This window comes from Emys orbicularis, chromosome 5, assembly GCF_028017835.1.
Source record: "Emys orbicularis isolate rEmyOrb1 chromosome 5, rEmyOrb1.hap1, whole genome shotgun sequence".
NCBI lineage: Eukaryota > Metazoa > Chordata > Testudines > Emydidae > Emys > Emys orbicularis.
In genome coordinates, this window is record NC_088687.1 from 130,306,349 (window position 1) to 130,333,785 (window position 27,437).

The following is a 27,437-nucleotide window of genomic DNA, read 5'->3' on the forward strand; positions in this document are numbered from 1 at the left end:
AGGTGGTGAGGTGTCTTTGTTTCTCTTTTCAGGTATGTCCTGATGCTTTTCTAGTACATTATTCTTTATTTGATGCTGGCCATTAAAATGTGTCTACAAAATTTAGGTTCTAATCTTCAAAAGGTTTAAATCAGCATAGCTCTGTTGAAACCAACGGAATTATGCTGATTTACACCAACAGAGGATCTGGTCCTCATGTTTTCCTGTGAAATATGAAATTTTCCTCCATGAAATAAAAAGGCAAATTTTTCTGTGGGAAAAATTACAGCATTACTTACAATCCATGTAACTTGTTAGCCTGCCTACAAACAAAAAGAAAAGAGCAAGCGCATGAGTCCCTTCGTGAAGTAGCGTAGAGAATACCAAACTGTAGTATTAATAACCTCCTGTTATTGAATACTCCATCTGTTCCTCATGCCAACTTATCCTCACTTAGAGCACTCCCCTTGTCATAATATTTTGTACCACACTCCCCTCCCTGAAACAACAGTTCCACTTTAGAACATTTGCCCAGTTGTGCAACCCCACTGAGAAAATGGTCTTGGCTGTATCTGTTTCTCATGTTTCCCTGGTAAAAATATTATTGAATTCTAATTCTACTTCTGATGTTGATTGTGCTATTAATTATTCCTCAAGTTATCTTCATGACCATATTGGCAATCAGAGAGACTCCTGTAACAGATAAATACACCTGTCTGGCAATGCCTGCTTGTATTGTTGCAGAGTACTTACTTAATCATGCTGTAATTTTAGTGTTGCAACAGTAATATATGTTCTCTTCATGTTGCAACTTACTATAGCTGTAAACTGATATATATTGCGTCAATATTTTCATTATTCTGCCATTTATTAACATGCACAAATATCAATAAAACAACTAACCACTAGAAATACATTTTTCAAGCCCCACATGAATAACTCAGGCCCAGATTGTGCCCTAGTGATAGACAAATGGGAGGTAGTTGGGATTGGGCTCATTGGAGAATGCATATCATCCATTTCTGCTGAGCTCTCACCAGCCCCCAGTGCTGCAGGAGGAAAGTTAGTAGAGCTCCCCTCCTCACTGGAGAATGCCCTGAGACAGGAACCACCTGGCAGGGAGTTGGGGCTGAGATGCAAGGGCCTGCTATGGAAGCCTAGGTGCTTCACTTGTGCTCCCAACAGTTTCCTGAGATCCAAAGCATTTGGAGGCTGGACCCTCGCTTTTTTCTATGGGGACACAAGAATGCAGAGGAAATTCTGTGGAAGGAACCACACAAAGTTTCCAGCCCCCCGAGTGTGTAGGAGCATGATCTGGACATCAGGTTTGCTGTGTTATTATTACCAACGTACAGTAAATTACTATGACAACTATCTAATAGGTACTTCTGACTATTTGTGTTAGGTACTTCTAATATACCTATTACCATGGCATCTAAGTACAATGAAACCATTCCAAAGCATTGAAGGTGGTCACAAAGGGCTGTAATCTTGTTTATCCCTTTCCCAGTGGCAGGAAATCACCCAGGAGCCTAAGGTTTAAAGGTGCAGTAATGATATCATAATGATCATCCCAGAAAAGTATTAAATCACATAGGAGGAGATGGAGTAACTTTGATTAATTCAACTGACATGGAATAACACAGCAGGCAGAGATAAATACAGCAAACTCACTTCCTCTTAATGAATGAATTTTCCTCACTGAAACCCAGAGGCTGGATCAGAGTTGAACGTTCTTGGATAATTAATGGTCTGATCCTGCTTCTATTGAAGCCAATGGAAGCTTGCAATAGACTTCAATCGCAGGATCAGACTCTCAGTTGCAAGTGTGTGTGTGTGTGTGTGTGTGTGTGTGTGTGTGTGTGATATATATAGATATACACAGAAACACAAACACTAGAAGTAAAGTTATATTTTAATCCAATCAAATCCTGACACATTTTCCTCTTCCTTTCCATACCCTTAAAATGTAGATTGTTACCTTAAGTTGGTAAAATCTGCAACCTGTTTTTTGTGTGTGCGTGCACACTTGTCAGAGGGGAAAAAAAACACAGTACTCCAGAAACTGGTTTCTCAAGCCTGTTTACAGTGCTCTATGTACTGCAGATACAAACCTGGTGGTTTATTTTTGGAAAGCGATACCGTGGTCAGTTTTCATTTGTCAGAGCTTTCTGTTAAAAGAAAATCTTTCCATTTCTAGCATTTGTTCTTGGCTGAAACATTAAGCATTTTGAAATCTGAGCTAAATTGATAGTGTAATTAAAGTTTGTAAAATGATTAAAATAATAGACTCTCTACTCTCTGACTTGTAGGCAGAAAAAAGGAAAGGACTCCAGAAAAGGTGGTAGCTATTTATGAATCAGATAGATCCATGGTTACAGCTCCGGTCCAAGTAAATGATTAGGCCTGCAAGTGCACGGCCATTATGCTAGTTAATTGTATTCTTCATAGATCCCTTCCACATACAGTTTAGTGTGTACTGCATTATGCAAGTCAGCTGACCCAGCCAGGCAGTAGATCTTTACAAAATCTTTAGTTTTCCATCCTCCTCCTAAGCTTCTTTCATGAAGAAAATAATATTTAATTGGTAACATTTTCCTTGCTTAGGTATATTTTAATTATGAATTCTGCTGATTGCAACTTTGTGGTAAGGAAGACATGATGAATATTTTGGACAGTTTTAATTTTGAGTTTATTATTGTGTCTGCAAGTTAGTGGAGTTCTTTATATTTTCTTGAAACTTTAATTAACAAGGGAAGAAAATTTAAAATAGAAAAAACTTTGCCTAATGTATACAGCAGATTAATTTATGAACCATAATATTGGAGAAAATATTACATAAATGTATGTTGTTGTAATAGATGTAATGTGATGTATAGGGCACTGGTCAAATTCATCAGGTTTGTGGGGTTTTCCCCTCATCTGAGGACTGGAATTCTGCAATTTCCAGCTACTAAAGTTTCTGCTAGATTTATTTCATCATGAGTAATGCATTTGATTCTTCCAAGATGTGCATACTCCAGAATCTTTCCAGAAGCCCTGTGCCTCTGCATTGCTTCATAGACCCCACTAACTTCTATCATCATTATTATTATTAAAGTCAGGGCTGGTAGAACCACTTGTTGTTAAGGTCCCCTGACACTTCCCATTATAACACCCTGTTTTCAGTTGTTTACAACTTTGGCAAACTTTAACCATTTGGGCTGAAATTTTACATGCTGGGTGTCTGCCTTGGGCATTTTTGAAAGAAAAAAAAATCAGTCAAAATGGTTCAGCAGTTTCTGAGAACAAGAGTAGGGGAAAATATTTCTCTGTTTTGCCAATGTTAAAAAAATCCAACAACTTTTTATTTGGAAAGCTATGTAGCAGGAAATTTGGCAGGTGGGATGGCCTTTGTGTCAGCACTTCATACATGATCAGTAGAGTCTTCTTAGATTTTAACAGATAAATTCCCTGTGCAGCCTTAATTCAGCCCCATGTAGTATGCATTATAATAGTCTTTAATTATAGGATCACATAGTATTTTTTTCCCACAGGACCTCAGTCTCATTCATTTCTAAGGAAGCACCTGCTCTTGGATTGAACCAGTGTTGTGTAGCAAAGGAGACTGTTGTCTGTTGGACCCCTGTCTTATTTGTTGTGGAAGCTGGAAGGTGTGTGGTGAATGAAGGCAGGGGACGGCAGAAAAATGAAGGGTGGTCTCATGATCAAGGTAGTTGAATGCTGCTTTAGAGAATTGGGATTCTGTCCATGCCTTTGCCACAGATTTCCTATATGATGCCACTCAAATTACTTAAACCAAACTTTTCACAGGTAGTCACTAATCATGTGTTCTTAATTTTCTGGTTGTCAGATTTAAGACCCTGGTGTCTGATTTGCAGAATGGCTGAGCACTCAGTGAGAGGTGTACTTTGAACATATAAAGTGCTATATAAAGCTAAGTACCCTGAAAAATGAGATGCTAGGTGTCTCAAATTGAGCACTAATGTTAGTGGATACTTTTTACTTTAATCTCTCTGTGCCTCACTTCCCCATCTGTAAAATGGGGACAGTAGCCCCTCATCTCACAAGGGCAGCATGAAAATACATTCATAAAGTTTGAGCTGACGAGCCAGGATCTCCAGATGACAGCTGTAACAGACCCATGTTCTGTGTGGACCAGACACAGAAGGGGGACATGCAAAGCACAGCGATTAAGTGGGCATTTTAGAATTAGTGAAATATGCTTGATAGCGAAGAATGGCAGGATTTGGCTCATAAGATACTTTTTGTCAAAATGCTGCCCTCACACTGGTGCATTCCCATTTCAGTCAGTTGATGTCCCCCAAGGTAACTGAAGGCAGAACTGGGCCCTAATTATTTACAGTGTGAGCCACTGAAAGGGGTCTATGAGCTAAGATACATTTATTCTTATTTTCCATTAGGGTGGGGCCCTTAGAAAATAAGAAATTATTTATTTTAAAATCATCCTTCATGTATAGGGGAGGGGGAGAAATCCTCAACCAAATTGCATAATAAAATGCAAGAATATAAAAAGGCATTAATCAGAACTTCTATGGGTCTTCTATGGGTCTAAAGCGAAAACACATCATATAGTTATGCTGTGAAACTTTGCAAACAGCTCAGTTGCTAATATATAGTATAACTCAGTTTTGCTATGCTATAAAAGTAATTCCAGGTTCCCTCTGTGTGTGTGTGTGTGTGTGTGTGTTTTCCTGTCTGTTGCTAATAAGCAACTGTGAAAATGTGTTCCCCAATTGCTTTTGTTTTGAAATTGACAGAGGGACAGCAGCACTTAGCTATTTTCGCTTTCTCCCTCCCGTCCGTTTCCTTTTGATTGCACTTCCGTGCTTGGAAACAAGAGATTAGTTTTGTCTGTCCTAAGCTCCGCCTGCTGTGCCTCTCCCACTTTCAGAGACAGCAGCGCTGGGGCTGTGTGTGTGTGTCTGTGTGTGTCTGTGTGTTACTTCGGGGGAAAATAGAAGTAGCCGCCATATGCTTAGGATTTTTTTTTTGGTGATATTGGACTGAAGTTCTCTTTGTAGAGAGACTGGACAGCTATCTCAATGGGAAGTTCTCATTTACTAAACAAGGGCTTGCCTCTAGGTAACGATTTCACTGTCTATTTTGTTCAGATTGCCTCTGCGAGATTGCTTTAAAGAGGCGTCGATGTATGTGTGGACATAAAGGCTCGCTTTGCTTCTTCCCCTCCCATCCCCCTCCCTTCGCTGCCTGCTCGCTTTGTGTGTGAGTGATTTTTTTTTTTTTAATCTAGACTTGTTAGCGAATATACGGTTATTTGTAATGAGAGGTGCGGATGGCCAGACATTGTCTGTCGAGCAACTTTGCCTAGTAACTGCTGGAATCGAGAGATTTAAAAAAAAAAAAAATCTAAACAGCAGACTCGGTGAAGCCTAGTTAAGGGAGTCGAACTTGGCTGTTGATATATTTCACCCGTAGGGGACAAAAAAGTCTGCACTAAAATAGCCTTAAATCTATATCCATGATTTTAATTCTTTTTTTCACCCTACACATGCTCAGGGATTAAACAGTGTCTTGGCTTTTAACTGCAGTAGAACGCAGGTAAAATGCCATGTAGAAAAGGCTGTGCTAATTTTTCAATAAACAGGAAGTTAAAAAGCATTTTATTACTGTAAAAAAACTGTTGAAGGCCTGAATGTTGAAATGACTTTGCTAAGTGTGAGGACAGGTTATTTATTTGTAAGGTAAGGCTTTCCTCCACAAATTTGAGTTCCTTAAAAAAAAAAAATGCTAGCAAATGCATTTATGGCTTGCTGCTGCTGTTGAGGGTAAAGACAGATCATATGCATGGGGTGATGTTACAGTATTTGCTTCAAATTGCCTGCTTAACATTTTTCTGTTAATCTGAAAACTGTTATATGCTGTTTAAATCAGCAACAACAAAATATAGAATCTAACAGCGAGTGATTCCCAAAGAGAAAGCTATAGAACCAAAATAATAACTTCATTTGCTGTGTAGATTTGATTGTCTATTGTGTTTCTTTGGGGTTTTTTTAAATATTTTTAAAATCAGATGGCTGCCTTTGCACTCTTGATAGTGAAGCAGACTGTATGTAGCCTTAGACATTACCAGTAGTACTTTTAAAAATTTCACCTGTTGTGGCTTAAATTAAATAATTGAACTTCAGTGTAAATTTTAACAACTCTTGCCCTTATTAAGAAGAATGTTTGCTTTTAGTCCTTGGTGGAACAGCCACGAGGTAATCACCCTTTTAGCCTCATTTAAATTAATGGGGCTTAATAGGACTGTAGTGAATGTGTACTTTTTTTTCAGTGAATTAAAACGAATTACAGTATTTGGGATGTATGTGTGTGATTCTAATGCATCACAGAGATTCCTTTCCCTGGATCTCAGAAAATGTAAGTATGTTTATTTAGCATTCTAGTCTCTTTGCAAGCAGTCAGGTCCATGTATTTTAATACTTCAATCTCATTATTATATTCCTGCAGAAAGGGAACCAGAAAACACTAATAAACACAAGTCATATATAAATCATTACTGCTTTAGATGGAAAGATCAGCTCATTAAATGCGTCTGCTGAATATCTTCGCTTACCTAGTAAATAATAAAAGCAGAATAAAATAAGTTTAATATGGAGAAAGTTACACCGGTAGAGAGAATATTTTCACAATATACCTGCTTGTTCTGTATTTTTGGTCTAATTTAGTGGCATATTTGTGCCGTAACCTAAACCTCCTCATAGTATCTGCGTAAAATTAGTAACACCAACTGCTAACTTTTATTTGTAATAATATTGCTTTTTATTGACCTCCACCGCCTCATGGCAACAAAATTACACCAGTTTATTTTTGATGTTTTTAAATATAATCTAAATATTATATAATTTGTTACTTTGGCCATCCAGACAGAAGCTACCTCTTTGCAGTTAACCACTGTGTGTGTGTGTGTATATATATACACACACAAATAGTAGAAATAAAGTCAGGGAGCCAGAACCTTTTCTAATTTATACTGGTGTAAATCTGGAGTGATAGAGTAATAGACTTACACGGCATTTCTACTGGTGGAACAAATAGCATAATTTGGCCCAATGTATGGAGTCTGTTGTTTGTACCTCTTTTAATAAAATCCTGTGACTCTTTACAGTAGCTTAGGTGACCTCTGTTTTGATAAATGAATTAGCAGATAACAAATTAATCCTAAAAATATAGTTACACTTACTAGCATAATTCAGTTACTGAAGCTACTATTTTGAAATAAACTTTGTTTTGTGGATTTTTAAATTCAATCTTGTGGTATGTAGATTGGGATAACTGCAGCATGCAAACATTCAGTGTGCATGCAAATGTGTTTCTTATTGGGAGTGTTAGAACTGCTGGAGATGTGACGTGCCATATGTGCTATGATACCTGAGTTGTTGTTAATGTGACAAATTAAATTCAGAATGTCCTTACATATGTTAGTTTGACTGTTACCCTTTTTTTGTTTTAAACTTTGGTCTTTGCACCATCGAAGAGTAATTGTCGCTATTCCCTGTTCAGAATGCCTGATGCTTTAATATACTAATCTGTATTTCTTAGAGTTATAGTTTTATTTATAATGTGAACGCAACAGTCACAGTATTTAGCTCAAAAATCTCATTAAAGAGATTAGAATTAGGCTGCCACCATAATGTGTTATCATATGGATACTGTATCATGCATTCCAACATTCTTAAACATGGTTTCAATCCATCTCTGTCAACTAAGAACATCTACAGCAATTAGATAATTAGCCAGGATTGTACCCTTTGGGAAAACTTCAGTGTTTTCCTAAAATGTGTTTATATGGCTGTTAGGGAATGAAATATTATTAGGTTGTTAATTAGATATTTTGAATGACCAGTGAGCATGTGATAATACATTGACTTCAGTTGTATTTAAGAAAAGACACACAAAGATTGGCCTTTCTCTCTCTTTCTTCTATAAAATACCGCTATTCCCTGTTCATTCAAAGTCATCTGAAAATTTTGGGCTACAGTTGCTAGTTTCCATTTTGTCTTTCTTATCCACTATTAATTTGTAATAGCTGCGTTTCTTTAAGGAACTCTGGGTGGATGACAATTAGAGACCTGGATTCAAGAGCAATATTAGGGGCTTTTGCTTCTCGGGCCAGCTGGGAACATTGATGAGGTGATACTCTTAGTCTCTGGGCTACAGCGTGTGTCAGGCTTTCAAATCCCATAGCAACATTGCAGTTTCATCTAAGGCTGCCTAACGGCCTGGTCCCTGTAATTATTTATTTAATGAGAAAGTCGGGATGGAGTGACATTGAATAAAAGGTGGCCTAGAATGTAAGGTTAGGATAAAAATTATAGGCCAGACCTCTTTCTCCTTATCTCCCTGCTATACACTCATACGCACAGTCTATTAACTAAATTCATACTGTAGAGTTGAGGGTGTCTGGAGCATACATCACTGAGGGATAGGAGAAAATTCATTGTGTCTAGTCCCCTGCCTTCACTAACAGGACCAATTTTTTGCCTCAGATCCCTAAATAGCCCCCTCAAGGATTGAACTCACAACCGTGGGTTTAGCAGGCCAATGCTCAAACCACCAAGCTATCCCTCCCCGTATGGTTACTTTCATATTCCTCCTCTCTTACCAACTCAAAAACAAAGATGGCAATTTAAGCTAATTTTTGTGTGTAGTCCGACTAGAAATGTGTAGCAGAAATTCTTTACATATCATTATAAAACCAGCCATTTTCAGATTGTCAAAACATAAAAAATATAAACTGCCTCTTACTTTAAGTTGCTAATTATGTTAGTAACAGTAGGACACTATGGATTGTTTGTGAGTTGTGGGGTTTTTTTGTGTTAAGTTCTAGAAGTAATATTTTCAACTAAATTTTTTTTCATTCCAAAATAGTCTCATCCCACCCTCTTAAGTGACTAATGTACAGGGAGTGGATTAGGAGTCCATTACCATCTGAGTTTCTCCTGGCTTAAAGTGATGTACAACATTGTGATGACAGCATCTGATGGGAGCAAAACTAAGGAAATCTCAAACTGAGCAGGGTGGAGGCTAGAGCTTGTTCTGAGCCCCTAGATTTAACACTTTGCTTAGCGGTTTGTAAAGATTGGAGGCCAGAATCTTTGGTACTGCTTTACTGCACTTAATTTGGTTAAACCACTTTTGAGCCTCCCTAATTCTGGTCCTGGCCAGGGGCCTGCCCAGTCCCCAGCACAATTTAAAACAGCCCCAGGACTCCTCTGACTGCCTTCTATGAGCTATTACACTGTCAGAGAATAGCTGGAGTGAACTGTGCTTTGGCCATATTCCCTCCTGCCCCAGCCCACCCTATACATCCTGGGCTGGGTGGGAATTTGCATAGAGCTGTTAAATTAGCCTCTGCAAATGGAGTATTCTGGAGGGGCAGATTCAGCCCTCTTTGTGCCACTGGACCAAAAAGGGGTCTGAATCAAGATCTTTCCCTAGGTGTGATGAAGTTTTTGCCACAATAACCAGCATCTACAAAAAAGGTGACTGTTCTCGTAAAGAAATACGATAACTAGTAAGGTAAAGAAATGAAAATCTATACAAGTCCCTTTTTATAAGAAACCTACCACATTTTCCCAAGAACTTAAGTAAAATGAAAAGTTTAACTATTTTTGATGTGTGAAACATAAATTTGTTTGCTATAATAGAGCAATAATTTATTTATGAGGAAAACTCGTTTGTCTCCCTTAAAAAACATTTTTGGTATCTTACCTGAAACCATCATGTTTCCTGTATAATTCCAATTGGCAATTATCCAGTTAGTGTCTAATAGATATGATTGGTTTTTCTAATTTTGTATATAACACTTCCCATATTTTGATGCACATTTCTGATACTTAACAAGGAAAATTTTATTGCCTTGAGCAAGTAGTAGCATAAAATAAAAGGTACTCAATCAGGCCTCTTCAGGAGGACATGGAAATATTTACTTTGTTCCCTTGTGACCCCTCTCCTCCTAGACTTTGGAGTCTTAAATCCAGTCATCCTTAGCTAGGAAGATGGTGACTATGATGTGAGGCATCAAGGTCAGAAGTTTGTAAAAAGCAAGATTGCCAGGACTATGAGACATAGGGGAAAGCTAAAAAAACCAAATTAAATATTCAGTACTTAGTCTAAATGTTTTTGGTAAAAGAATGAGATTAACATTGGCTGAGAGCACTGACATTTACAATGGTTTTAAACTCAAATTTTTTCAAAGGAAGCTTTTACTTCTGTAATACATGGGGTATGGGGGTTGTTTTTTTAGTGTTTAAGTATGTTAAGTCGTGGTTCTGCAATTTTATTTGGTTTTAGATATTTTATGGAATGGGTTGTAGTCTTTTAAAATAGCTATATGCACAGGTCAGTGGGTGTCCCTTGTCAGTACCCAAATCACTTTCAACTTGTTATATTCCCCCCTGGCAAAGTTACATAAGTGTGGAATAAAGGTTGTTCATGCTTTCTGACTCTGCGCCTCTCACAGAATTCATTCTGAGAATGGTCACTTATTAGTATTAGTTCATGTCTTTTATGTGTGGGTTCTGATGTGAAAATATGAAATGCACGAAATAAAATTCTTGCTTTACTGAGTCAGGATTCGCAGTTCCTGTTCACAATACGGTTTTTGTTATTGTGGGATGTACAGTAACAGGCCTCCTAAAGAGCCCCAATATTTATTTAAAGATTCTGGGCAAACTGTAGCATTTGTATCTGGCCCTGTGGTGGGGTGGTGCATGATTGTACACCACTCTGGAAGGAGCTCGTGGAGGCATTGTGCCTAATTCAGGACACTGCCACATGAGCAGGATCACTGTTCTGAAAGGGAGGTGCACCTTCCATTACCCTCTGCATTAGGCCAGCTCAGGCGTGGCCCCCCTTTAGAAGAGGTTACTGCATGGCTCCCTAAGCGTAAGCACTAGTCTGCCTAGCCATATGAAGCAGGCACAAAGGAGCAAGGGTGCTTGCAATCTCTTTCCCACATTGCACGTGTGTGCAGAGGCTGTGCATAATCTTGCCCTATAATTGGAGGGGAAAATACAACAAACAAGCAGTGGCCTATCTGGTAACCACTGCACAGACTGTCTGGTGTGCAGGGGAGATAATGTAAAAAAATATATATAAATAAGCCAGGTGGGGCCAGGCCCAGAAGAGAAGCAGCTGTGCAGGAAGTTTCCATCCCCTGCTATATGTAGCCACTTTTCCTCACTCTGCAAAATGTCCCTGTGGCCTATGAGTGAGCCAGAGTTTGAACAAATGAACCAGGAAGGAGCTACACTAAAACGTATGTTCTCCAGCCAGATTGTGGCTGATCTACAGGAGAATTTGCCGAAAGTGAACGCTGCCTGAGGCAGCATTTCCTCGCACTGCACTTTCTGTGACTCCCGTTAGAGTCACAGGGTGCAGCTAGGGGCGGCAGCCAGTGGCAGCATTGCTATTGGTCCAAATCCAAATGTCCTTACTTAGTTTGAAATCACACTGTTCCCAGGCAAAATTCCGGTTGGCTTCCATAGGAGTTTTGTCTGAATGTGAACTTTTAGAATTGGCCCGATATTTGTAATATGAGTGGTACAAAAATACCTTTGTGTCTTTACACGTTCACAGGGCAACAACCTCAAAATGAAAAAAGAAAATGTCTCCCACCTGAAACTGTAGTGTATAGCACTTCATCAGAGTTACCAGATGAGTCATGTTTCATTAGATGTGTGGCCTTGTTCAGTATGTAGCGTTAATCTTTGCAGAGTCATGCAGGACAAAAGTGTTTGGTAGCGATAACTACAAGCCAGTCACCAAACTCTTAAACTGATCTTTAAATGTTTTTTTTTTCTCTCTTTAATGTGTTGTACCAGATATGTTAAACTGTTCATTTTCACCCAGATAATGAGCATTTTCACATTTGTGGTCTACTGAACATCTTAATGTGCTTCTTGTACTTTGCTGAATAGCATTAACGTGTATCACAGCTTTTCTCATGTTGATTTTTCCTGTTCCTAAAATGAGCAGGATTGAAAGAAATTATTTCACTGGTTGACATCAGTTTGGTGTTGCATGTGTGCATTCCTGTGCTGGTTGGAATATGCTAGCTGCATCATTCTCCCTCTTACCAAAATGCTTTCTGGAGGAGACATAAAATTAAGGTCTTGGCCAAAGATCCCGTGGCATATTTTGTTTGGCATGTTAGCCCTGGCTAAATTCTAACTCCGGCAGTTATATTCTGCCAATCTAAAATTACCCCTTAAGGTAGTCCACTGTCTGTCCTAAACTGTTTTATAGTGAGCTCTGTTTCCCTCCTGTAGCTATGTTTTACTGGTGTTTGAAGCAATTTTGTATGTTTGTTTCTAATGTACTTTGGGATTCTTCAGAAACCTCCAGTATTATTCTGTAATCGTATTCAAAATGTTTTTACAAAAACTGGTGGCCCAAAGCCTAGGATCTTAATAATATTTTCGGTAACTTGTACGCTAAAGGGCATAGTCTCCCCTCTGTGCCCATGCATAATTAATATTACTGTAACTTTTGTTCATTGGTTCCATGAGGGGATTCTCAATGATTCTCCACCCCCCTCAGCGGCTTTGCTGTTTTGAAGTTCATCTCAGTGTGTTAAATTTTGGGACAGTTCTCGATTTAGAATCCTCTCCTGTTCTTCCCCTAATACTTATGTAGCTGCTTAAGCCTCCCCTTGCTGAGCTTCGTAGTCAGCAGTTTGGCTCCTAAAACACCATTGCTGCTTGTCCTGTGCTGTTTTTGAACGTGATGCAACTAGATGGCAGATTTTATTACGCGCGAAAGCAACATCTAAGAAAATAACCTTTTAGCTGGGTAGAGCAGAATGTATAGGAGACTCCACTGTCTAGATAAAAAGAATGTGTTGCTTTTTTTGAACGCTTGCGGGAGGAGGCTCACAATAGAGGCTCTATTGTGCTGTTAGTACTGTGAGTACAGGAAATCACAAATTAGCTATGACGAGGGTACTGCAGGGGAGTTTTAGTTTCCCACAGTATTAAAAATTTTTGAAACTTTCGTAATAGGTTGCTGTTCGCTGTTGGTAGTGCATGTTGTTTATCCTTGTTAGTTCTCTGACCAGACTCTCTCTCACCATCTCTTTGTTCAAGGGGTGCATGTTTGAGCCCCTTATATCCAGGTGGAGTTCCTTTCAGCGCTAAATATTATCTTTTCTTCTACACCAGCCACACACACACACACCCCATTTTTAACCCACTCCATCACATGATCATCTTGCAGCCGTCCAAGATGTAAACCCTAGCTGCTTGCTCTGTCCATTCAGTTGACAGAGCTGCTTGACAAGCCTGGGTATTGGCCTTGGTGAGACCGTGAAGAGCAGTCACATCTTCACCTTTTCTAGCAGACTTTGAGCCGGATCCTGTGAGATGCTGAGTGCCTTCCACTCCCAGTGAAGTCACTGAGAATTGAGGACACTCAGCACCGCACAGGATCAGGCATGCTAAGTTATCCCAGGGGTAACTCCATTGATTTTTGTTGAAATTACACCAGGGATGAATTTGGCCCACTACCTGTGGACTGAGGAACTGGTCCCTCATTTAGGTATAGAATTTGGGATCATATAGAGACTCCTAAACCACTGGCCTGGGTTTCTTACGGACACACACAAATAATCTAAACATGACAGTGCATTGTAAATGGACAGCTGGAAAGGATTAGCGCCTAAAATACTGTGAACATCATACAGCTTCACTTTTGGTTTAATAACGTTGTGAGTGTCATCTCTCTTGGCCTACTTTAAGCCTCTTAATCTGTCTGTTTCTGAACACACTGAGCTGTATGGCTCTGTTAGGAAAAGTGGTGTTTTGTTTGTTGGAAGGGGGACAATATTCTTTTGTGTTCACTAAATGGAAAGAAGGAAGAAAGAAGCACATAAAAGAGAGCTTTTGCCTGTATTGTGGGCAAAGTAAAGTTTGTACAGTATTAGTTAAATCTGTACCACTACCTGTGCTAGTATTGCTTAAATATACTGTGGTTCTTTTGGGATGCATTTTTTATCCAGAAATAGGGTCTTAAAGTTAGCATAATTGATTTCTTTTCAAATGTACATTTGAGAATATTTCAAATGCAATATTAAGTCCTGATTATTTTTTCCTGTGATCAGTAAATGAGTAGCTCTATTCCAGTGTTGTGACGGTCTCAGCCCAGGTCTAAGGCCTTGTGTGCATGAGAAGGTTGCACTTATTTAACTAAAGGTATGATTTCAAACTGTTTTAGTTAATCCAGTGTGAACCCCCATGTCGACTCTCTTATTTCAGTTTAAACCAGACTTAAATCAGTTGACCTTAAATTGATTAGGAATCAGTCTAAGCTAAACCAAAATCAACCACTCTTGAAACCAAAGTAAGTATACACACACAGGAGGTTGCACCAGCTTAAGTAAAACAAGTTTAACATATTTTGTGTTTAACTGGTGCATCTTTCTTGTGTAGACAAGACCTAAGGTGATTACTTCTTTACTTCTTTTTATTGACTAACTTATGCTCCCCTCTCTCCCCTCAACCAAAATCAGGCCTTCAGTTTCTTGGGGTTTGGGCTACTTGAGACTGCCTCTTTTTGATTTTGTTGTTGTTGTCCTTCGTGACTGAAGGTAAAATTGATGACGGTATTCTGTCTTGTGAATACAATTGTGTCTAAGTAGGCTGAGGCATGAGTGACCGTCCTTTCTGCATTGAGCACATACGTAGCTTGATATCGAGGAAGGGATTACAGCCTGTGCCCACTGAATCTGCCCATGTTTACAACTCCGCCTCTGTGCCTCAAGATCCATATGGTGATTAATCTCGAGCTGAGTACAGTAACTCCTCACTTAACGTTGTAGTTATGTTCCTGAAAAATGTGACTTTAAGTGAAATGATGTTAAGCGAATCCAATTTCCCCTTAAGAATGAATGTAAATGGGGGGGGTTAGGTTCCAGGGAAATTGTGTTTTTGCTGTACAGTACTATAGTTGGGAGGTGCCCCCGCCTTACTCCACACAGGCACAGCTCACTGGCACTGGAGACAGTTAGGCAGGCAAGGAGGCTGAAGGTGCTGTAGGCTAGGAGAAGCACGTTGCGCAGCAGCAGCTTCCCCAAGTCTGCAAGCACCAGGGGCGGGGGGCTCAACCAGGAGCGTAGCTAAGGGGGTTCAGGGGAAGCAGCCGCTTCCCCATAGCACATTTTTCAAAAGCGGCGCCTGCCGGGCTGGCGCTGGGCTCCTGCAGGCAGGGGGGGGCGGGCAGCACGGCCGGACTCCGGAGGAGCCATTGGGGGGGGGGCGGCGGGCGCGGCCAAAGGAGCGAAGGGGCCGGCTCCTCGGCCATCGCGCCCCACGCTCAGCGCGGCCCCAACATCGCCACGGCCGCCTCCTGCGGCAGCTCAGGGCTCGGCGGCTGAGCGCTCCGCAGCTGGCGGGCAGATCCCCTCTCCCCGGCAGCTTCCTGCTTCCCCTCGGCCTGGGCAGCCCGCAGCTTCCTGCTTCCCTCAGCCCGGGCAGCCCAACATTAGCAATACCCCGCCCCTTGCTAATGCTGGGCTGCCCAGGCCGAGGGAAGCAGGAAGCTGTCGGGGAGAGGGGATCTCGCCAGCTGCTGCCCGCCCCATTGGTCCGCTCCCCCCGGGAGAAGCGAGCAGCGTCCGCCCGCCTGCCACCCCTTCCCCGCGCGCGCCCGCCCCCCCCCCCCGGACCGAGCCCCTCTGAGGGGGGGCGCAGCATGGCCGCAGCGTAGCCGGAGGAGCCATGGGGGGGGGGCGCACAGCGCGGCGCGGCTGGAGGAGCCAGCCAAGGAGGGGGGGCGTGGAGCGGCCGGAGAAGGAGCCCAGGGGGGCGTGGCCAGAGGAGGAGCCAAGGGGGGGGGCGCCTTTTTTAGGTTTGCTCCCCCTGTACTTAGAACCTGGCTACGTCACTGGGTTCAACGCTCGGCCCACCCACTCCACCCCTTCCCCTAAGCCCCCACCCTTAACCTGCCTATTCTTCCCTCCCTCCCCCTTTACTCTGCACGCCATGTCCTCACTCCTGCCTGCTGCAATCAGCTGGCTTGCGGCGTTCAGGGGGCAGGAGTGGGGCGGGGAGGAGCGAGGACACGGCTGCAGGCTCCCCCTCCTTCCCCTGCCTCCTGCCCATGGCAATCGGCTGGTTTGCGGCATTCAGGAGGAAGGGGGAGCCTGCGCGCCGAGTCCTTGCTCCTCCCACCTCCCTCCTGAACACTGCAAGCCAGCTGATTGCCACGGGGGGGAGGAGAGGGAAGGCGCTGATCCGCCGGGTCTGCCAGTGGGCAGGAGGTGCTGTGGGGGGGTGTGGGGGGCTGCCAGCTGTGGACAAAGCAGGCAGCCAGATGATGATATAGCGAAGCATTGCACAACTTTAAATGGCGCATGTTCTGTAATTGAGCAGGGTCGTAAGATCAAAACAACGTTAAGCGAGAGGACGTTAAGTGGGGAGTTACTGTAACCCCGTTGTTGACTGTTTCTCACCAGCGTGATCTGTCTGTTCCTGATGACTTCCAGTTGTCGTCATCAATGTTGCATGCTTCAAGTTGTGCTTAAGTGTGGCCCTGAAGCACTTCTTTTGGCTGCCTCAGATATGGTTGCTCACTTTCATGCTTGGGCATGGTGTCATCCACTCTCAACACATGACCAGCCCAGTCTAACTGTGAAACATGAGCCTAGCTTGAATCCCTGTGAAATGTGCTGTGATACGCTGCCACAATTGACATCAGTGGTGGTGTTGCTAGATTCCCCTGGATACAGTACAAAGCTGGCAGGGAGTTCTCTGTGTGAACTCTGGGGTTCTGGAATACCTCTTGCACCTGTTCTGAAATAGTCACATTTGCTGACTTTCAGGGAATTATTTATTTATTTTGTGTTACCATATCACCAAGGAGCCCTAGGCATGGACCAGACAGCATTGTGCTAGGAGCTGTACAAACACTGAACAAAAGGACAGTCCCTGCCCAAATGAGTATACAATCTATGATGAGCCAAAAGACAGCAGATGGATACAGGCAGATGGAGGAGTACAAGGAAAATTGAGACAATATTGGTGACCGTACACCAGCAGCCTAACTGCTGTCAGGTTTTTTGTAGGTATCCTGGCCAAAGAGAGTTTGGAGGAGGGATTTGAAGGTGGATAATGAGGTGGAGTGCTTCATGGCTCTTTCTTTTGGCCTGCCACTGATGAGAGATGGGGGGGAAAAGGTCGTGTTGGCAAACAAATTGAGGATGATTGTATTTAGAACTGCTGCTTAGTAGAGGGGGTGAACTAATTGCAATTTGTATCTGATTTTTGTGCTCAGAGCCTGCGTATGACTTTTTTAAAATCTAAAATAATATAAAATAAATACAGTTTGCAAAAAGTGAGGCTGTGGTCTGACCTAATAGTTATGCCCTAGCATGGACGGAGCATTCTGTTCTAAATAATATACACACACACACAGGGCAAACTGAAAACCTGCTTTCTACCATTGTAGTGCCGTCTCTTTAAATTTTGGTGGTAAGATCTCTATGTTCAAACCAGGAAGTAGAACCTCATCAATTAAGCTGCCAAGACAAATCTGCAAGGGAACCAACAAACTAATGGTAAAGTCACTAGACTGCACTACAACCCTGTTTTGCTAGTTCTGAGTACTCTTAAGCTTGCTGAGATGCAAAAATTTGGACTGGAGACATGCTAATTTTACTTAACAGTTGAACTCTGGAAGGGAAGGAGGGAACATAATTTCTTGTAGTGTGAGTGCGCACATTGTATGAGCATTCAAGACTTTGAGATGACTGTTAAGTAAAGAGCTACTGTATCAGTACCAGATGGAAAATGGCCCGAGAAATAGCTTCTGTCTAAAAGGGGGAGGAGGATTTAGTTTTAGGATCTTCTCCATTCCACACAGCTCCTGCGTCTGGCTTCCTCCTGTGCTTTGCTTCCTGCAGAGGGGCACATGAGGGCCAATTTAGGAATCGGATCCGTAACAGGACACAATTCCCCCTCATTGATCGCATGACAGAACACAGAGAAAAACATCAGGCTTCCAACAGGAGCTTTTTTGTCCCACCCTTTATCAGATCCGTGTCATGGCACAGTATCTGGTAGCTGAAATCAAGAAGAAGACTCTTTTGAATGTTGTTTACTACTCCAGATTGTCCAGTACATGCTGCTATCAATGGCAGAAGCATCACTGCTAAACCAGTGCTGTTTTTTTCAGAGGCTATACTGGTTTTGTGAAGTAGGATAAAGTCTTTTCGGTAATAGCTTGAGACCATTTAATTTATTTTAATACAGCACACTTGGTCGTCCGGTTACCTCTGTGCCATAAACAAATGGTTCAAGTCCCCAATAAAATCTTCAGTGTATACCTAATGCTGAAATTGTAGTGCAAATAATTGGAGAATACCAGAAACTCAGATGATTTGTCATTTGGCTAAAATATTGCAACTGAAGTTCTTTATATCTTCATCTGGAGGTTGGCCAGTAGAAAGTGAGAGCTTCCACAATACCTTTTCTATGTGATATCGTCCATATGCTGGCCAACGTTCTTTCTTTCAGTTATACAAATAGATTCTACTATCAAAGGCTCTTTGAGAACTATTGCTGAACGTATAATTGTGCTGTTTGCCTTCCCAGTTACTGCACAGTTGACGTTGTTTCTTATTTCTTTAGTATGTGGTATTTATATGTAAATATTATGGAACTTTTTATATCTGTCAGTGGTTCAGATCCTGCCCAAAGTGATACCGAGTAAGAAAACAATATAGTCTGCTGATTGTTTGAAGTACAATGTGATATGAGTTGGTTAGTGCTGTCAGTCAAAAGCCAAGTAGATAGGTGTCTTTACAATAGTACAGGGGTCGGCAACCTTTCAGAAGTGATGTGCCGAGTCTTCATTTATTCACTCTAATGTAAGGTTTCGCGTGCCAGTAATACATTTTAATGTTTTTAGAAGGTCTCTTTCTAAGTCTCTATAATATATAACTAAACTATTGTTGTATGTAAAGTAAATAAGGTTTTTAAAATGTTTAAGAAGCTTCAGGCAGTGTGAGTGCCACTGAAAATCAGCTTCCGTGCCACCTTCGGCACGCGTGCCATAGGTTGCCTATCCCTGTGATAGTAGATTCAATCTCAGGAAAGAGATTGCTGAGAAGCTGAACTACCTTTACACCTCACTCACGTGGCACAAGTGGTCCTTTCATATTGGCAAGGAAGCGTGTAGAGGCTTACCCGGTACTTAGTTGCTGCTTGTGCTGTCCCTGTTCTGTACTAAATAATAGATCTGATTTTCCAGTACTATCTCAAGTAGTAGATTCGCTTTAAAATATTAATATGTTTAATAGGAAATCAGAAACAAAGTTGTTCCTTTTTCCATTTCACATTGAACTCTTGGAATAATACTGCACAAATGGATACAATTTTAGGCCCTGATTCTGCAAAGACTTACGCTCATGCTTAACTTTACCCATGTGAGTAGCACCATTCACTTCAGTAGCATTGCTCAGAATGTATACAATTGAGTATGTGTGGAGGTCTTTGCAAAATCAGGGCCCTAGATAGCAAATTGCTGATTTTATAGGGGGTGCGGTGTACCACCTCACACGATTAGTTTTCATAATGATAGGGTCAGGCTGTAGGGGTGATGCCACCTCCCAAATTAAAGTGTCATTTTTCAGGTACCTCCAACCCCTCAGAGGAGTTTGATTAGTTGGTTATGGACTGTCCTTACAGTCGAAGATTGAAAAGAAAATGGCTTATAGTCAATTTCAAACACACAAAGTTGTGAACCTACAGTATGCATCAGTCATCTGGGGCCTGATCCAAAGCCCACTGGGGTTAATAGAAAGACTCCCTAATGGCTTCAGTCATCTTGGGATCAGGTCTTTGGCACATTGTCCATTTATGCCAAAAAGTCGAACTCTTTCCATGAAAATATTTTTAGAGCTATTGCTGATGAGGGGAAAACAAGGAAATGTCATTGGCTAACACAAGTCTACAACATTATAAATTACCAGGGGCAAAAAGTCATTTGTAATTTCCCCCTCCCTCCCCCCCGATCTTGCATTTTGGGGTAGGACTGTAATTAGTGCCTTCTATCCATTGATGTGCATGGATTAAAGTAGTAAATGGATCTAAGAATACATTTTATATAAACTTTGAATTCTCATCTGCAATAGGTGTGTGTGTGCGCATTTTAATGTGTATGCGCGTGTGCACACACACTAACTATCTGTATGTTCATTTGAGTGTGTTTATAGTAACCTGCTTTGAATTAGTGCTGGCATTTGGAATTTTTTGACATTTAATATTCATGCAAAATGCAGACATAAAAATAAAATACAAATACATGCAAAATGCATTAGTGGTGAATGTCGGGAAATCCCAGCTGCCACTTCTACGACTGTAATTTTCCTCCAGTTTTCGATGTAATATCTTTTAATATGTTCTCAAGAACTAAATAGAAAGGGGGGGGAAAGAGTTATTATGCTGTTTACTTGATAAAAGAAATTAAGAGGGCAATAAGAAACAAATTTAATATTCTGTCTTTACTTTGTGTTCATTTATAATGCAAGTTTTATGGATCTTTTACTTGGTGGCTTTTATTTATTTATTTGTCTGGGCTGTAGAGACCAAACATTTGAATCATCTTGCTGTATTGCTTATAAATTTCAATGTTACCATGAAATTTGCTTCTCTTAGATCTTTGGCATCCATTTCCATTTAACATTGTTTAAAATAACTAAAGTTATTTTACATACACTGTACTGTGCTTCTAAATTATGAATGAACTTTTAAATAATTTTTTCCTTGTAACACATCTTAATTATAATTTTTTATCATTCTCTCTTCCTTACCTTGGGTAACAGAGAAAAGCTGTGGCTTTGAAATGCTACAGTTTTGTCATTTAATAATTTTTAGACAACTCATAGCAGGCCTAATTTTGCTACACTTACTCAGTAGAGTACCAGCTTACTCTGTGAGTTACCCTATTGACTAATTGCCGAGTAAGGTACTTCTCAACATGAATAAGGGGGAAAAGTAAGGACATATGTGAGGTAGAAAAATAAAATCTCAATGAATAACACGTGCAGGGTGTGGTATTTTTGTGAGCACTGAATAACAATTTTATTCTTGCGTGTCTAGCAAGTAAAAACTCTCAGTAAGAATTAGTCCAGTTGATGTTAATCTTCAGTGCTTTTTTAGTTTAGTTGTTCAATATGATATTTTCCTTTGTACTAGAAAATGGCAACTTTTAAAAGTACTTTAGTGGGAAAGTGCCATTAGTCATATACCACACATGCCTTAAATTGCATTGTAATCAAGTCCTCTTCTGTTATTGTAAAATAGTTATGAATCATGAGCATTTTGATTGGCAGTGTGTTGGTTTTATATATATATAAAATAAATAAATAAAAAGTAGGTTACTTTTTGTTGACTTATGTACATTTCTGTGCTCCATTGGCACGGAAAACGTTTGTTTGTGGTGCTGTTTTATAGGTGTTTTCCTTTTACTGTCTATGTAGTTACTTGTTTATGTTTTGAATGTGAAAATAGAAGCCCTGTATATTCTTCATCATTTCTCCATTGTTAATGTATGCATGCTCTCCAGTGCTATATAAAATTACCTTTCCCTCTGTCCTTGAAAATTATCGTATTTGTTTTAAAAGACTAAAATATTAGAGGTTAATACTCTTCAGAGTGTTGGTTACTGTATTAATTAGTGTGCAGTATAAAACAATTAATATGAATAACTAACTGGAAGGATGTGTGGGTCGTTTTTTCCCCTTTAATTAGTTTAAACCCAGAAAGCACATGGAGCTTTCTAGTTATGCAGAGATACTGCACTGAAAATTAGTACATAGTATATTTACTGATGTTAACCATCCCTACTTATTTGGTTTAAAAAAAAAAAAAGAACTTTGAGGCTACATTTTCTTCTCTAGCAAAGACTTACTGGGTCCTATGCAGAGACACTTCATTGAGGCTGTAGTATTTTATCATGATTGGTTGTTTGTACCAAATAGGCTTCTAGGTTCTTGGCAAAATCAAAGGCTGTTCCCCAAAATACCTTATTTATGGCCATTAGCGAACTTGTGTTACAGGCTTTTTGTGATGATTACTGCAGCAATGTCTTTTCTGACTTGACTGTGGAACACTTCAGCGACTGCTTCTCAGGAAAAACAAATAGATTTCACCATCAGACAATCAGGATGCTGGAGAAAATAGGGAATAGTTCATTCCTCTTGCAAATGTAATGATGATCACTAGTTCCCGAAATCAAGTCAGACTATTTACATTACCTCCCACAGTGGGTGGTACCCAGTTTACTTCCTTCCACTTAACTTTAAGTTGTCTGGAATTGCATTTTTGGTGTCACTTGTATCACGTTTTGCAGACATCAGTGATATTTGTTTATTCATATCTACAGATTGTTAAGATTAAGCTGGACAAAAAGCCATTCATTAATTTTGTTTGAATTGGCATTGTTTTAGAGGTAGGTCATATAAACGTCTAGGTACAAATTCAGCCTGGTGCAACTCTGTTGCCTTTAGTGGAGTTAAACATACTTTCCGTATGGCGAAATTTAGTCTCATTCTAATGTATGAGAGAGTCACAGACACTGGCTGAAGAATTGCATAAGCTTCTTGGAATAAGAATTCACACTGACCCACTCCATTTCAACTTTCAAGTGAATTATTTGAGTAACAGGTTCATAAAGGTCACTCACTGAATGATCAGAAAATGAATGCATTTGCTGGATAATATAGATATTCCACTCAGATTTACACATGTAATAACCAATCAGGTGGTCTGACTTAGGAGCATTATTGTACTATAAAATAAAATGCACGTCCCACTTATTTCATTCTCTCCTCCCCTTTTGCTGATTAGTGTAAACTGAATTTCATGCTATTCAGCCCAGTTAGTTAACACATGATATGTCTATTTAAAATTTTGGCAGATTGCAATAAAAGTACTGTATGTTTGCACTATGTATGATTATTACTCTTTATTATATCCATTTTTTTTACTAGTTCCTTGGTATTACACTACAACCATGGGGTTCATTTCTGCCTAGCCATATCTCCCTCCCCTCATATCATTACACTTATCAAGGTGCAGAAAAACAATAGAGAAAAAAATCCCACATTTACATGTTTTAATGTTCTTTTTAAATAACTTGAAAGAAATATGGGCTATTTAGGACCCTGTAGCATCCAAATAAAAATACTAGTTTGTTTCATACTAGATCTTTCTTCTGAGACCTTTCTGAGCCTTCCATTACGTTCTTTGAAATTGGCTTTGCTAGAGCTAAAAGATAGAAGTCACAGAAGAAACTCGGAAGAACCTTTCCCCCCCTTTTTTTTCTTGCTCACAGCATTTTACAAACTAGATTTTTCACTAGCGCTAATGTGACTGTGAAAAGAAGTTAGGTCTTGCAACTTCCTGTGTGACTGACTGCATCTCACTGCTCCCCCTTCCTCCCTGTGAGCAAGTCACAGGTGGGCAGGCAGAAAAGAGTGAGAAGCAGTCAGGGACAGGCTCCACCCTTCCCCTCACAATGCCCTGGCCAGTGGAGCTAACTGGGTACGGGGGCAGATAAGATGCATCCCTTTCTTGGTTGCTGTAAATTACTTCCCTCCCTCCACCCTGGAAGTATCTTGCTGGTGTTCCTGCATGGATGGCACTAGGCCTGAACCTCTGTTTAGCTCTAACTCTTAGAAATTAGAGATGGAAAAGTTTTATCACATTGTCTGATTTTTTCTTATCTTAGTGCAGGATTGTAAACTCCCTGAGGTAGGAGCTATGTCTTTCTTTATGTTCTTTCTAGAACAACATATAGCGTCAGTACTCACCAAATAATACAATATGTTTTCTAGGGCTTCCTTTATATTTAAGTTTGCTGTAGTGGCGAAGCTTCCACTTCTTTGGGGGTAAAATGTGAAGGAGCGAATTTGAAGTGCTGTAGGAATCTTGACGTCCTCGTTGTGTAGTGTACCTCTTGCGTGGATGTCACTGTATTCTGCATGGCTTTGGCCACATATTTACAAAAGTAGATTCTGTGAATGTGTCATCAAATTCTAAATCCAGTAGTCTGTGCTGTATGTTTTATTTATTTAAAAATATGTATTTAAATATATTCCAGTTGATATAATGCTTGTGAAAGGGAGGGAATGATACACTATCTATACATAGTTCAAGCAAGATCTGTACAAGTTTTACCCACAAAATTCTCCCAATGCACTTCAAGTCTGATGAGAAATGCATCTTATATTTCTGGACTTCTTTTGAGCAGCAGCTGCCAGTCATGTCAAGTCTGTTGTAGTTTTATGATGCAGATGCCTACCAAAGATTAGGATAAAATCACCAAAATAATATTACGTTACTTACTTGAACCGAAGTACCTAGATCTGAAAGACAGGGTCTGATCCTGCATTCATTGGTATCCATAAGAACACTCCCATGGACTGCAGTGACTACAGGATTGAAACTGATAGTACTAAGCCACCAACCACCTTGTCCTCCAGGTAACTTTTGACACAAAAGTTGCTCTTTTTATTCTTTAGTTCCATTTTTAATCTTTTTTTAATTTAAGTAAGTTAAATATAGGCATGTGATAAAAGATTCACATTATATAGCATTGCTTATAACAGAACTCTGGAGGCTGCCCAGAGAACAGATGTGTAAAAACATAACTTTAATATTGCTTTTTATATTTACCAGAAGAGAGATTATGCTATTAAGGGGGAAAATTTGTGAAGTCTACTGGCTTCTGTAGGTTTTGGATATTCCATATATTTTAGATTGTATTAGGGCCAGGACTGTCATTTTCTCTGTTTGTAAAGTACCTAGCAGAATGGGGCCCTGTCCTGGTTGTCCTGTAGGCACAAGTGCTGCATACGTTTAATGAGGAGTTCCCCTGTTATAATTTGCATAAAAGATATCATTTTTTATTATGTTGAGCTTCCAGGACTTGAAAGTGCATTTAGTGAATGGAATATTAGTGGAAGCCTTCCAGTCCAAAGTGATTGCTACTCTAGCAATGAGAAATAGCTCAGTGGCGAGAGGCCAAAAAGGATCAGTATTCACAATACATTATATTCGTTATCACAACCAAAAATGCTAATCCTGGGTAAGATTAACTGGTGCTTCAAAGATATAAGAACAGTGAAGTGAAATATGCTTCCAGAAGCATTTAGCAACTGGACAATACTACCACATTATCAGGGATTTCCACTGTAAATTCTGTGTTCCATCTCAGTTCCTTTACTACAGTCCTTGTTAAATGAGCATCTTCTCCCCTGAGTTACTCCACAGATGTAAAAATTTCTCCGAGAAAGGTGTTCCATAAGTATTTTCAAGATTCTTTAGTTTTCACCCTACAGGTTAAACGATGGGTAATAGCTCTTCACCCATATCTAAGTTGTTTGGGACATAAAGAATTTAAAGGTTAATCTATCTGGTCAGAGTCCATGGGGAAAACACTACAGGAGCTAAAACTGGCTCAGAGTTTACTCTGGGGTGAGGGGGGATATTTGTTGTCTCAAACGAAAGGCAAATACTTAATAGTAAGCGTAAAACCATTGCATGCAGCTAATGCTAGAAAGCTGCCGTACTAACTTACTTTAGAGCTTTTTCCCTCTTTCTTTGTAAATTGCCACCATGAAAACACCTGAGCTGATTCAGTTACTTTTCAGTTGTTCTCTCAGCTAATCATAGGCTGAATGTCCAAAGTGATATGGAAAATTAAATTAGTGATGAAGGTCTGCTGCTCTTCCTCCTGGACCTCACCAGCAGGGTTATCCTCACCATCTTCTTGTTTGTTATGGAAGATGGTAATAATACTTTCCGAATTGGGGGAATTTTCTGACAAGTATTCACTTGTATTGGCCAACCAAGCGGCCTTTTTTCCCCCCTTCCCCTTTTCCTGAAATTTCAAGGGGAGGGAAGCTGCTGCATTTGCTGTCCAAAATCTTCCTTGATGCTGTGGCTCTTTTAGAATACTAAAAAATATGTATCAAATGGTCTGATTTGATTTTATTTCCATTAAATTGGTGGGGTTTTGGTCACCTTTGGAAGATAACCAAAAGATTCCAAACTTTTTTGAGTACATGCGCCAGCAGTTTGTTTTTTGGAAAAGCAATGGCCATTTTTTTGTATTTTTTTTGTATGCAACTTTTGCAGTACTTAATTGTTGTTTTTCCTGCTACCCACATTTTGTTCTTGGCTTCAGAGAAGCATGTCATGTAGGCATACAGTAGAAGAGCAATTACAATTTCTTACTTTGGAAAATGCCTTTTTTGCAACTACAGGGAAGAAATTAGTAACATCAATCTAGCATCCTACCTAGTTACTACCCAATCTATTCTTTATTTTGAAGGGAGGTCATTAAGGTCAGTTTTTGTTTGCCCTCTGTTTTTCATAACCTTTCTAATTCTGCAGAAGTTTTATGCTGTCACTGAGGAGGCAGAAGTTTCAATTAGAGAGGGGGAGATGACATTTATATGACGCACATGTATGCTGTGGGCAGATTTCCTAAGTGTTTGCCTGCAGATTGGTAGACACAGAGGCTTTAATAAGTTTATTTTTTTAAGATAAAAAATGACTGGAAGATGTCAGAATGATACTGGTGACTGACAGTGTAGCTTCCATTTGTTAGGGATTGTAAGCTTGGATTTGTTTTTCAAAATTGTTTCTGAATCAAATTAGATAGTTTTCATGTTCCAGCAGGATTAAAATACAACCAATTTCTGGCTCAAAAACAAGAATATACAATATTATAGCTGTAATTTTAATTTATCAAGCAATTCAGGATATGAAAGAGAAAAGGCTTATTGTTCACATTGTCCAGAAATGGATCTTTTGTTGTAATTGATTTGAGTAGAATCAGGGCTTGTCTACCTGGTGGGGTAATGCGCATTAATTGGTCTATGTAAACCCTGCAGGGGCACTTTAATGTAGTGCTGTGTGAAATAGTGCTATGTTAAAGCACACTAGGGAACCTTTAGCGCGCACCTGCGGGTTCTGCACAGACCAAGGGATGTGCAACATGCTGATGGTTTTTAGAAATCACACCCCAGGAGAGCGCATTATCCCACTGTGTAGACAAGCCCTCGGTAACACATTTTATATGATTTTCCCTGACTGTTGGGTTTTTAAACACCAAGAAACGTCCTAGGCACGTCACAGAAATAAGTAAATACATGATCTGTGGCCTAAAAAGCTTACGATGCAAGGCCCCTATCCTGCAGACAAAGTAATTTTACACATGTGACTAGTCCCATTAGGGAAGTTTCTAAGTTTTAACCATGTGAGAACATCAAGAACTACAAGAAACATCAAAAAGCCAGTGGGGAAAAAATTCAAAAATAGGTAATTTTTGAATACTTCCAACTTTTAACCAATTCAGTGGAAACACTTAAAACATTCACAAAAATCACATCTAGAACCCTTTAG

At 40.1% G+C, this 27,437-nt stretch overlaps 1 protein-coding gene across 9 annotated transcripts in view; it reads left to right on the forward strand.

Annotated features, from left to right (window-relative positions):
• CTBP1 (C-terminal binding protein 1) overlaps window positions 1-27,437 on the forward strand; it is a 410,482-nt gene that overhangs the window by 311,505 nt on the left and 71,540 nt on the right. For 2 of the 9 annotated variants that reach the window (XM_065405596.1, XM_065405597.1), the window contains exons 1-2: window positions 5,248-5,705; window positions 6,296-6,381. The exons of 1 other annotated variant lie outside the window; for it this stretch is intronic. In XM_065405596.1, the coding sequence (XP_065261668.1) occupies window positions 5,665-5,705; window positions 6,296-6,381 (127 nt within the window). In that variant the 5' untranslated portion in view covers window positions 5,248-5,664. Of the gene's footprint in view, window positions 1-4,876; window positions 5,227-5,247; window positions 5,706-6,293; window positions 6,382-27,437 lie in introns of those variants that run through there. 6 more of the 9 variants (XM_065405603.1, XM_065405600.1, XM_065405605.1 and 3 more) reach the window with 5 other exon arrangements.